At 38.6% G+C, this 12,725-nt stretch overlaps 1 protein-coding gene across 1 annotated transcript; it reads left to right on the top strand.

The window, feature by feature from the left end:
- The first annotated feature begins 4,416 nt into the window (after nt 1–4,416).
- echdc2 (enoyl CoA hydratase domain containing 2) lies at nt 4,417–10,591 on the top strand. The gene is made up of 11 exons (XM_033965648.2): nt 4,417–4,713; nt 4,799–4,866; nt 6,040–6,127; nt 6,215–6,301; nt 6,377–6,469; nt 8,010–8,066; nt 8,185–8,247; nt 8,660–8,784; nt 9,888–9,938; nt 10,013–10,060; nt 10,144–10,591. The coding sequence occupies exons 1-11, from the start codon at nt 4,458–4,460 to the stop codon at nt 10,219–10,221; spliced, it is 1,014 nt and encodes a 337-aa protein (XP_033821539.1). The 5' UTR covers nt 4,417–4,457; the 3' UTR covers nt 10,222–10,591.
- Nucleotides 10,592–12,725: the final 2,134 nt, after the last annotated feature.

Below are 12,725 nucleotides of genomic sequence, written 5' to 3'. Positions count from 1 at the left end.
GCACAGGACTGATGCCCGTGCGTACTCTGCTCGCTCTCTCCACAGCTCTGAGCAGTCTGCTGTCCGTCCGTATTGTGTGTCTCTCTCTCCTGTGTGTGCGCAAGTCAATCACAATGTTGCCTTAACTCACGCCTTATCTCGCATGCTCCAGTGGCCAATTCCTTCTCACTATCTCCCCCAGAGCCCTGTTGACAACACAATACAATCAGCAAAGTTTTTTTTCACTTATCTTTTGTGAGAGCAGCTTAAGTCTGATCAGCATTAGTCTTTTTATTTGAAAAGTTTGCTCAGTGAGTTTCATTTTAATTTCAGCTACTGAGGACAAAGTGAGTCATTAAGTATGTAGTAAATTATTAAATCCAGCAGCATAGTTTCCCAATTCAGGGATCATGACTCTTCCATCATATTCATAAGATAAGTATAGCCCAGTGTTCTGGTGTGACAATATTGGCAAAAATTAAAGTTTCTTTCAAGGATTTTTTCATCCATGACATGATAAACTTTCTGTTAGTCATTATTACTGAACTCTGGTCAGCAGTGAATCACTGAGGTGTATCATTACTGCAGGCTGGAGCAACCAGCTGCAAAATGAGCCCATCTGATGCTCTCCTCCCTGTCTCTGCCTTTGTCTCTAAATTGCATTGGTAGAAAAAGCCAAGCAACTTGTGCTCAGAACATGTGGTCCTCAGACAAGAAGCGGGCAATTGTCTAAAAATGATTGTGTGATGGTTGAAAATCAAACAATAAAACAAAAACATTGATTTCAAATCACAGTCCTGTTATTTTTATCTTTATTTCAGGGACACATTTGGAGTTGTTGTCCCTATCAGGCCTAGCTGGTTCTCAGTGTCTGTCACAAAATGCCTATGAGTGAAGGGAGTAGAGAGTGCAGTAGAAACATCTTTATTTTTTAATAAGGCTATGTGCAGTGTCAGCTGTCAGCAGCCAGACACCCAGACCGATCCACTCTGGCCTCTCCCTGTCACTCATTATTATACAGCTCAGCATGTCTACACTCTCATATTAGACCCTTGAACCAAATCTTAACGAGTTTTACATGGCTGATATATATTCTACTCTTCTTTTCATGCTATTGTAAGTCTTACTTTTTCCCTATGGCAGAGAATGCACATAACTCTTCTTTGATCTTACTATCTTGCAGGCCGTAAGTCTTGCCCCCTTTTCCAGCACGTAAAGGGCTCCATCATTCTAATGTAATTGAACCAGGAGTAAAATCATACATCAGTCATTGGGATGGGGAGCTACAGTGTGGACCAACATGCTGCTGTAATGGACTGGACTGTATAATTCAAGGCCAAATTGAAGCAGAATGTGCAACATATATAACAAATACAGTTATTAAAACCATTATATTGGTTTATCGTGCAGTCATCAATGTCATTTTAACCAAGGAAATGTCACATAACACTTAAGTTACAGTTGGCTGATTGTCAAAAAATGTTGTGGCACTGTCCAGAGACCCAGAGTGCAGTCTGTATAACTGCAGACAACAATATTGGTTCAAATATTAAAATGAAATCAAAACAATTAGAAAGGGTACACCATCCATCCAATCAATTTTCAATGGCTTTATCCGGGACCAGGCTGCTGGTTACACTCATCAACCGAAAGACTATTCCACTGTATGATGGCACAGCGCAACCATTAATAATTTAAATAATCTGGATGTTATTTTGCAATCTTGTCACATAAAGCTATACCATCACCAACTTTTTAGACTATAAAGACATTTTGAACGATGCACAACATACCTGGCTCTGAATATCTTTATTGATGAGGATATGGTCTTGCACTGACACTTCTCACTGGTCATACATTTTGTGTCCAGAAAAAGATGACTAGATAATTAAACCAAACATTTTCACATGGTATGTGTAAAAACATCAGAGGTCAAACTGGGTGTAAGCCCAGGGCAGAGCTGCAGAGTCTCCTCTGACAGACAGATCCAGTAACAAGACGCCACTCAACGCTCTGACTCATGCCCAGGATCATGCCCTGTCACCAGCCTCTGTGCCCCCATCAAACCCCTGCGCTATCCAGGGTCTGAAGGTCTGTCTGCCACAGTCTGAATACAATAACATGTTCCTGTTGACTGAAAAGAAATAAAATACTATAATTATTATTAAGCTGAACGTAAAGGGTAACCAAATATTTTTTATGGCTGATGGAAAATGAGAAACTGATGGTAGTTGAAGCTCTTTATACAAAGCTGCCCCCTGCAGGAGGCAAAGTGGGTTGCAGACCATTCAGAACCATTTTTCTGCAACTAATTTTTCATGAACAGTTTAAGGAAATTCAATTATGAGGATCATCTGCTCCTACTCCAGCTACCATAACTTCATTATCTTATATCAATACATGTCAGAGCCTGTTGTCTGCCATATTTCCATCTTACAATACATTCAAGGTGAATGCTCAAACCATCTCAGTGGCTGCCCCTCCATCTATTGCTCTCTTGGTGTCAGTTAGATGTATTTTCATGTATAAGCTACATGGCAACACATGTCACTATATGTGCTCAGATATCAATCCCAAAAACAAGGAGATGGGTTACATGCTCATATGAATTTGGATTAAAGGAGGGGGAATCAAAGTTTAGAAAAAGTTAAGAAAAGTGGCTATATTTTATTATGAAAGCCCCTTTGATCAATCATGTATGATGCCGTATCTTCTCTTTCCCTTTGACGTATTAACTTGTCTTTGATACTGGCGATCTTTGGTGGCAGTGGCAGACTAGACCAGTTTGAGTTACTATGGAGCGTTTGTCCTTGAGCTCAGATTCTGTCACTCAAACAGCCTCATACATAAAGAGTGAGTGTCATCTGCCATTGGTTTTCCATCTCATTAGACACATACAAAGAAAGGAAAGGAGACAAAACGTAAATTACAGAATGATATCTCTCTGTATTGGAGAGGAGTGTATTCTGAATCCCAAGTAATGAACCAGCCAAACAAACAATACCACACAGTGGTGGCATAGGCTACAATATGTGGTGCTTAGAGGCACAAAAACATTATAGCCTACTTTTGTAGAGCATATTTGCCACTGCAACAGTGGTAGTAGTATGTCGTTATAATTGGTTGTTTATTTCTATGCCCATAAGAAGCTGAATCTTCCATAAAGCTACCAAACCACTGTCTGGTTGTGCCATTGCATAACCATAAAGACCCATTCAATAATGCATGGTCAGACTAGACATGGACAAGCTGATGGAAAAGCTGACCTCAACACCTGCTCTGTCTGAAGGGACTCTGGACACTGTCTGCAATCACAAAACATGTGGGCCTCTTTATTTCACAGATAAAATATTGCAATTTCGTAGTTTAGTGACACAAAAACAAAGTGAAAACTATGGAAGCCCGTTTCCGCCATGAAAAAAAAAAAAAAAAAGCCCCACAGAAAGTCGAAATTACGAGTTTTAAACTCGTAATTACGAGTTTTAAACTCGTAATTATGAGTTTAAAACTCGTAATTACGAGTTTAAAACTCGTAATTAGGACTTTTAAAACTACTAATTATGAGTTTAAAACTCGTAATTATGAGTTTTAAAACTACTAATTATGAGTTTAAAACTCGTAATTACAACTTTTAAAGTCTTAATTGAGCTTGTAGCACACTGCAACTGAGTGTACAGAGCAGAGGAGACAGGAGGAGGACTGTTATGTTTATCACCTACATACTTTTAAAAAATGAATAAATTAAGCTCCAGTAAAGTTTCTGGCGTCTTGAACAAATCAGTGGGCCCTGAGTGCTGTTCTGACCACTCATGAGCTGTGCTCTGTGTCTGTGAGCGCTCGTTTTCCTGGTCTGAGCAGAGTGCCAGCTGGTCACAACCCCGCTGGTTTATTGAGGAAATTATTAAAATACCAAATTCATTTAATCAAAATTGATAAGGTTCACTTTTTGTAAATGTTACATTCCCAAAATTACGAGTTATAAACTCATAATTCATACTTTTAAAAGTCCTAATTACGAGTTTTAAACTCATAATTAGTAGTTTTAAAAGTCCTAATTACGAGTTTTAAACTCGTAATTACGAGTTTTAAACTCATAATTACGAGTTTTAAACTCATAATTACGAGTTTTAAACTCATAATTACGAGTTTAAAACTCGTAATTTCGACTTTCTGTGGGGCTTTTATTTTTTTTTTCATGGCGGAAACGGGCTTCCATAGCAAACAGGTAGTGAGCCTGTACAAGAATCCCCTGAGCAGCTGTCATGTAACATGGCTGAAACAGCCAAGAAGACCGGAATTTCATAACACCGTTGCATAACGTCCAGGGTTACTAGAAAAGAAAATGTTGTGGTAAAAATCAATTATGCAGCCAATTGAAAACGTAACTAAACAACCAGGCAAACAGGAAGTCCACAAGGTGAACTTCCGACAAACTCTTCCTGATTTGCAACATCAAACAAACTTTTTCATTATTCACTATGACAACTTTCCTCTGTAAGCGTGTAATCTTGCGGTGTTTGACGCAAAATCTACCAGCTGTGTGTGGCTTTTGGCCGTGCCAAAAGTTCCATGCGCCACACCGAGGAAGAGCGCTGCTGGTGACCGAGGCAAGTCGCTCTGTGGCGGGATACTCTCACAGACAGGACCGCACACAGGACCGCAGACAGCACACGGAGGCGGGAGTGGCTGTGGAGGTGGATTTAAAGCGGTTAGACGGGGATGATGATGATGATGGTAATTTTGCAGTTTGCTAATAGATAAACAATGTTAATATGTTATTTAGTAAAATGGTGGTACTAACATGGTGGATGTTGTGCAGGCATTGTGGAAGTGCTCATGTGCAGACAGAGAGCAAGGAATGCGCTGGGACATGTGTTTGTATCACAGGTAAATGGACACTATTGTTGGCTAATGTAGGACATATAGGCCTACAGCAGTGGCGCGTATGACACTGTAGTACTGTACGCAGCGCGCGCACAGCAAAGAGCAGGAGAGAGTGAACAGATCGTGACACAGGGCAGTGAACAAGAAACACTTTTGCTAAAGAGACACTATGGAAAACATTTTAACAGGGATGAAAAGAAAGGCGGATATAGACGGAGGTAAAGTCACCCGAAAAATAAGACGAGGAAGTCTGATGAAGCGTATTTAGCACATGGCTTCACCGTGACTCCGGTGGGACACGTGGACAGACCGGTGTCTGCTGTGGCAGCGGACAGTATGAAGCCAAATAAGTTAAGGCGCCACCTCATTACACCTCAGTCACGCTGATAAGACGCTGGAGTTTTTTCAGCGTAAACGTGCCAAATATTGCCAACAATCATCCACTTTGTAAATGTCACTTAAAGCAGCAAGCACTGAGCATCATATAAGGTGGCGTACCAAATTGCTAAATTACTTGTTTTAAATTGATATTTATTTAATTTTAATGTATTATTTTGATATTTATTTAATTTTAATTTATTCATTTGATGTTTATTTAATTGTTTTTTTTTTTATATTTAATTACATTTCATTATATCATTTCATTTATTTTATTTTTTCAGGGGGGCATGATAGAGAATAATTGAGAAGCACTGGCCTACAGTAAGTCTAGAGTAGGCTACTCCAAACTTTTAGTTGCCTAATGATAATCTAGACTTCAACATTAATTACATAAGGTTGATTTCTTCACTGCTGCTTAAATGAAATAAAACTGTCTCTGTCCATGGTCCTCAAACGTTTCACAGGCCAACTGCAAAAGAAAAAAAATATTCATCCTACTCTGTACCACCACTACATTTACATTTAAACTTATGTTTATTATACAACTATTCGAGGTCTAAATTAGGGCTATAATAAGTCTAAAATCGAACAACACTACACTATGCTTCACAAGTTATAAACAGTCCTATTACAGCTACCTCTGCTACAGCATCTTCACTTTTCTTCCATTAAAGTTTCTATGTTAACCTGCATTTTACACAGTGAATTCAGTAGGATTTGTCACACAGACCTGCATAAGCTTTGTAATTTGATCAGAAAATTGTTGAAAAGGTAGCTCATAATTCCTTTTTATAGATGAGAGAGCTGGTGTCCTCTCTATTCACTGACACGGCAGCCCGGGTTGTTATCTTTCGGAGCCTGGTTCCTGGAGTTTTCTGTGCTGGTGAGTTTTTTTTCTGCTGAAATCCACCTGGTGTTTTTGGAGATCAAAGCTTGTCTAAAAATGTCTGATGTGTGTGTTTTGATTCAGGTGCAGACTTAAAGGAGAGAGCCCTCATGAACAACTCTGAGTCAGACCTGTTTGTCCACAGCCTCCGGTCTCTCATGACTCAGATAGGTATAGATCAAAAAGCTGAAATGATTGCAGTTAAATACTATGCTTGTATTAACTTTTCTTACTTCTTGTTGGCAGCTGTCTTGCCCATGCCGACTATAGCAGCCATAGATGGAGTTGCTCTGGGAGGTGGACTGGAGCTCGCTTTGGCCTGTGATCTTCGCACTGCAGGTTAGAGATTGCCAAGTGAGACAGAAGTGTGTTCAACAAATTCTCAGTATTCCGATGTCTAAATTATCCTATTGTGACTTTGTGTGTGATTATGCTTCTCAAAACATGTTTTTGGTTGGCTACTTCTTCCAACCACCACCTGTTACATTCACACTTAAACATTCACACATGTTGGATTTCCATGCATTTGGGAGACATTACATTGATATTCATACATTTCCTGGAAACTAAACCTAACTTTAGAGAGAGTGAGAGACAAAGACATACTTTATTGATCCCAAGGGAAATTCAAGTTTAGCTTCAGAAACGTACTGTGCTTCTTTGTAGCAGGACTGGTAAGGTAGGGTCAGCAGATCTATGTCAGGGCAGTTTGAGGAGAGGAAGAGTCAAAAGTGTCCCTCCTCTGTGTCCTGCAACCTAAGTATCACAGCAGTGTCCAAGAGGAACCAGGTGAATACAGCAGAAAATCCTCTCCTAAGCCTCACTCTCACTCCACTCTGTTGTTGTGGTTGGTGATGAAATAGGCCATTCTCTCCAAGTATTCCCTCTGGAAAGTCTTGGAGACTTTCCTCTGGAAGGCCTTCTGCCACATTTATTACCACATTTGGTGTACAATGTCTGTAGCATCTCAGAGGTCCATAGCTAGCTCCTTAGTTAATTTTACACAATCCAACAATCCCTTATGTGTGTCCTTTGAACTGAGCATGCTGCACTTCTTAGATGGTTAAAATCCTGTGATGTGATGTTAAAAACTGAGCTCAAAAAACAAAAAGTTTCAAAAACTGCACTGTGCGAGCCAGGTTACTACTTACCTAAACTTAACCATAACCTTAACAATATCTGAATCTTAAATCATGTTGTCGATCTAAGGATTTAGGACTTGATTCTGATTCTGTCCCCATAAAGAAGATTGATCAAAAGTGTGTAAAAAAATTTAGTCCCCACAACATAATAAATACTCACCCACTCATATTCACAATTGTTGGTTTCCATGCTGTAAGGGAAAGGAGTGTGAAGTGTATTGCCCAAAGACACAACAGCTTGCAATACAGAATCATCATAGAAAAGGCCATATATTTGCAGTTTATTTTCCACCATTCCCAATTTTAAACAATACCAAAATAATTCCTTTTTTGCTATTGTACTAAAGTATAATTTCATTGTCACCCTCCTCTCCAGTCGGATTTGGCTGCAGTGTATTTTGAGTGCACCACAGAGACATAGCATGACCGCTAGCACTTAACATTTGACATTGAGCTCTTTGTGCTGACACTTTTCTGATGAGACGTGGGACTAATGAGGGGCTTCAGAGCCCAGACCTATGCCCAGCTGTTCTCACTGCTGACTCTGTTCTGTGATTGGCTGGTTCACTTATTGCTGCTGTGTGATTGGTGGGGCCTTGATGTGGAGGTGAGCAGATGTTTGTCCGAGCTGGTGTGACAGAGGCATCAGTCAGACTTCATGCCCTGTGCAGGTTAATGGCATGCTGCTGCAGACCTTCAACTGTCCTTTATAGATTGTGTGTGTGTGTGTGTTTCAGCCTATTCTGCACATATGGGGCTGATTGAGACAACAAGAGGTCTACTCCCAGGGGCAGGTAAGAAATCAGAGGTCAAATGAACAAGTCCAAATACTTTTTCTCTGTTTTTTTTAAATGGTATATTGAGATGAATGGACAGCTGAAGCCTGACCTTGGGTCTTTGTTTAACCTGTAGGGGGCAGTCAGCGTCTGCCGCGGACCATTGGTGTCACTCTAGCGAAGGAGCTCATCTTCACAGGTGCTGACACAGGTTTACTTAAATATCTTGAAATGACTATGATTTGCCTCATAGTTTGCAGTAATTGGCATATTAATGTGACATACTGACATTTGATTTTACAGCATTATGCATTCATATGTAGCCATTGACAAAAAAACAAACTAGAACTATTATTTCTTCATGTACACCACAAATGTCCAGTAAGACAACATTTTGGACAACCTATTCTGTTATTATAGATATTTAATTCAACTCAAATCTAACATAGACCTTGCAACCATATTCTATTTCTTTGTAGCTCCATATTGCCCCGTACACTAGAAAACCTCAAAAGGTACATTGATAGTGGTTACGTGATGATTTTACCTTGGAAAGAGTTTCTTGTGCCCATATTCCTGACAGACTTGTGCTGTTCCTGTGTTGTTATCAGGGCGCCGCATAGATGGACGTACAGCTGTGGAGATGGGACTCGTAAATAGGGCAGTTGACCAGAACGAGGCTGGAGATTCCGCCTACAGAGAAGCACTTAGTCTGGCCAGAGAGATACTGCCCCAGGTTAGGATACAGAACACACTGCAACACTCTGCACCCTCTACAATTGTGATGCTTTCCCACGCCATAACAGGGCACCAATGAGTTTTCTTATTGCTGCTGTCACGCATTACCAAACATCTTTCAATCAGTACTCATCCCCACCCCTCTCTCTCAGCCCCTCCCTCTTTCCTTTTCTCTCTGCTTTCTCTTTTCACTTCTCTCTGGGTCTCTGTCATTATGCATTTCTTTCAGTTCACTTCAAATGCCCACAGTCATCTGGGCCAAAGCAGTAGTCAAGAGGAGAAACAAATAGCACAACACTCAGATTCTGGTGTATAGGGTGTGTGATTTATACTGTATTTACTTATACTTTGAGCATACAGCTGCAATAGAGATCAAGACTGATTTAGTTGTTCATCTACACTGCCTGGCCAAAAAAAAAAAAAAAAAGTCAAAACCAAAAACCTAGACCTGAACCTAGAACTGACCAACTGGAGGAGGCTCATACCTATTTGGGCAGTTAAATCCAGGTGGCAACTTTTTTTTTTGGCCAGGCAGTGTTTATTAGAGATTTCTTACTGTCTTACCTATGTTCTTTGATATAGATGAACGACAAAATCATTTTACTAAGACAAATTGACTGTTCCTAATCTCTTAAGATATTGGAATTTTGTCATCACACATCATAGAATTTTCAGTTAGCCTAATGTTAAAACAACTGAGTTTTTGAAGATGCTAATTGCTAAACTTTCATTCAAACGTATAGTGACATTGCAGGGATGTGACTGATTTATGATAAATGTATTTACCAGTGGTGACCCAGCATCTTATCAGGATCTTCCATGGCTCTTTAGTTTACATTTTCTGCTAAGGCATCTCTATGAAGATTTTGCACATCTGGACAGTAACAACAGTAATGTTCCATTCCAAGCTCTATCAAGTAAGAAGCAGTGAATTACAATAAAACAGATCTTTAATGCCTTATTGTCCAGCCATACACAATGGGTGCATTTGAATGGGTTTGATGGACAACTGTGGTTTGTTAGAATGATGTCAAAATCCACATTTCATCCTTATATATAATTTTTAAAAAGGCATTTTCAGCATTGTGTATTTTAACACAGGCTCCCATTGCTGTGCGAATGGCAAAGGAAGCGATGAACAGAGGTGTTGAGGTGAGTCACAAGTTACACCATTTCACCATTTCTTTTTTTCAGCATAAATCAGTTCTCGTGATTTATTTCCTCAGGTTGATATGACATCAGCAATGGCAATAGAGAGGATGTGTTATGCCCGGGTAAGACTCTTTAATGTCATTGAAATCACATAGTTAATTTGTATGCCTTTTCCTAACTTTTGTTAACGTGGTGTTTATTTTAGGTGATCCCAACAAGGGACAGACAGGAGGGTATGGCTGCTTTTATTGAAAAGAGACCTCCAAGTTACATAGGGGAATAGACAATAGTAGTTAAGTGTATCCGTAAGTCCACTACACAGAAGCATCCTCACATGATCACTGACAGAGGAAATTAGACAACTGTGTGCTCAAGCAACTGAATGTGTATGTAAATTAATGTAACCAGTTTTAAGTTTTATATCCAATTTACTGACATAAGTCTCTTATTTCAACTATATTTAACATACATTTATTCTGTTGAAGAAAAAAGATTAAAAAACAAAACAAAACTAAACTAAACTACTAAATCTTCGGGAATGTACATTCTTTATTATAACATGAAAACATCACTCTCAGCATGACATGGCACAGTTTAATTACCCACCTGCACGTTTTTTGTAGAATAAATTGCGCTGGTCTTTACCCAGGCAATCAGTCCAGGTCTTACTAAGAGTACCAGAAAACTACATTCTGCAATAAATGTACTGTTCAGAAAAAATAAAAGAAGAGTTCCCCTTTTTTGGCTAAACTGAAGAATGCCCAGTTTAACCAATAATGGAACACTTTGTTCCCTTAACCTTTCTGACCAGTATAGTTATGCTAAAATTTGCCCACCTAATGAAGCAAAGTACCTTTAGTTTGGAAATTATGATGCTTTAGAGTTACCGACGTTGCATCATTACATTGATAAATAGGCAGATATGTCTTATATTATTGTCAGAAGATGGATCTGAAGGCCTAGCTAGTAAACGTATACAGACAAAAAACATGCATCCCACTTGGTCAGGCATTACTCACTTTCATTACAAAATACTGACAACTCTTAAAGTTGCAGCTTGTACAATGTACATACACATGCTCACACTGAAGCGCTTTCTTTGTCTTAAAGACATTAACAAAACGGGAAGCACAGTTAACATTATATTATTTGCACAATTTCACTCGAGAAAATCTCCAAAAAGTCCAAAATGTGGACCAGTCTTTTACTGCCACTGCAGTTTTTGTAGAAATTGGGATAAACATTTCATTCAGGATCCTCTTTAGAGCACAGCTACTTATGACATAGTGGATCATTTACAATAACTACTTATATAATTGTCAATGTTCTACGCCACTTTTGATTATTTAGGCCTTTAAATTATAAAGTATATTGAACCACTGAGCAAACCTAAACAAGTGTCCATTCGTATCAACGCATTGGCTTATAAAATAGGGGCAAGAGACACAGGCACTAGTTCACAAAGAAGGTTTAACCAACACTCAGTTAAATTCCTGACTCAGAGTTTCCAGTTTCATAAAACAGGTTTGGAGCAGAGAGGACTCAGAATTTGTTCACTTTAGCCATAATCAATAGATCCCAGAAAAGAGGACTGGCAAACCAGAGGAGGTTTCCATCTTAGAGGGGTAAGAAGTCATGTGACTGCGGACAGGTTAAATTCAGGTTTAATATTAAAATGGAATGTTAAGTAATACTTTAAGGAACAAATAGCATGTTGCATTTAAACACATTTTTCACACTTGTACTTTTGTAGCTCATTAAATATTATTTTAAAACTTTAATACATTTACATACATTTAAACTTGTTTTAAGTATGGCAACAATTATAGATGTTAACTGTTCTGTTTGCTTGATATCAAGCTGATAAACTTGACCAAACTAATATAAGAATTATCATAAGCAGTAAATTGTGTTGTATTATAAATTACAAATTGAAGCAAAGCCTCATCATTAAACCTTGCATGAACTGTTCTTATACTTATGTGAGGAAGTGAACAGTTACTAGCTCTCCTACTGGCTCTCCTTCAGGAGCAGACTCTGGTTAAATTCAAGGTAAGAGAAATAAAATCTACTCTGGACCAGGTTAGATTCACAGAGTGAGTTACACTGGTGACTGACTCAAGGTTTAGGTTAACTCTCTCTGTGAAACTGAAAACTCTGAGTTGACCTCTTTTCACGGTAAATAAACCCTGAGTTTGGAGTAAACCTGCTTCTAGAAACAGGGCTGTAATTTGGGCCCAAAGGTAATGTTTCATTTGAAAATAGACTGCTTTAGACAAACAGGCAGGCATTCCTAAATGAATGATGTACACAGTGAGACAAACTCAGCATGCTTGAGCTCACAGCAGAGTCATGCGTTAAACAAACTAAGTATTCACACAATCCAGACAACATAAACATTTGCTATAACCCATAACTGTTATTCAGGTCAGAGGTCATAATAATGCCTAAGACAGAATTACTACATTATTACTCCATACTGTAATTTCTCAATATTAGTATTATTTTATAATAGCTTTAACTTGCACGCATTTGTTTGACAACAAATTTATGAAATAAATAAGATTATGTGTGCAAATAATTGCGTATTTTAATGTTTTGTGCCTGATGTCACACACAGAAAATCCCTCAGTGGGAGAATCCAGGCTAAGTCCTCTTTTTTCCTGATTTTATTTCTGAAAAAAAAAGGGGGGATTAATTATTTTATATACATATAGATATTTCTTTTTAAATAAAAATTGTGTGCTTAAAACCATTGTTAAATAATTTTGAACAATTATAATAAGT

The sequence above is a fragment of the Periophthalmus magnuspinnatus genome, chromosome 4 (assembly GCF_009829125.3).
Source record: "Periophthalmus magnuspinnatus isolate fPerMag1 chromosome 4, fPerMag1.2.pri, whole genome shotgun sequence".
Lineage (NCBI taxonomy): Eukaryota > Metazoa > Chordata > Actinopteri > Gobiiformes > Gobiidae > Periophthalmus > Periophthalmus magnuspinnatus.
Note: the sequence above shows the minus strand (reverse complement) of the source record. Positions and strands in the feature narration are given on the sequence as shown.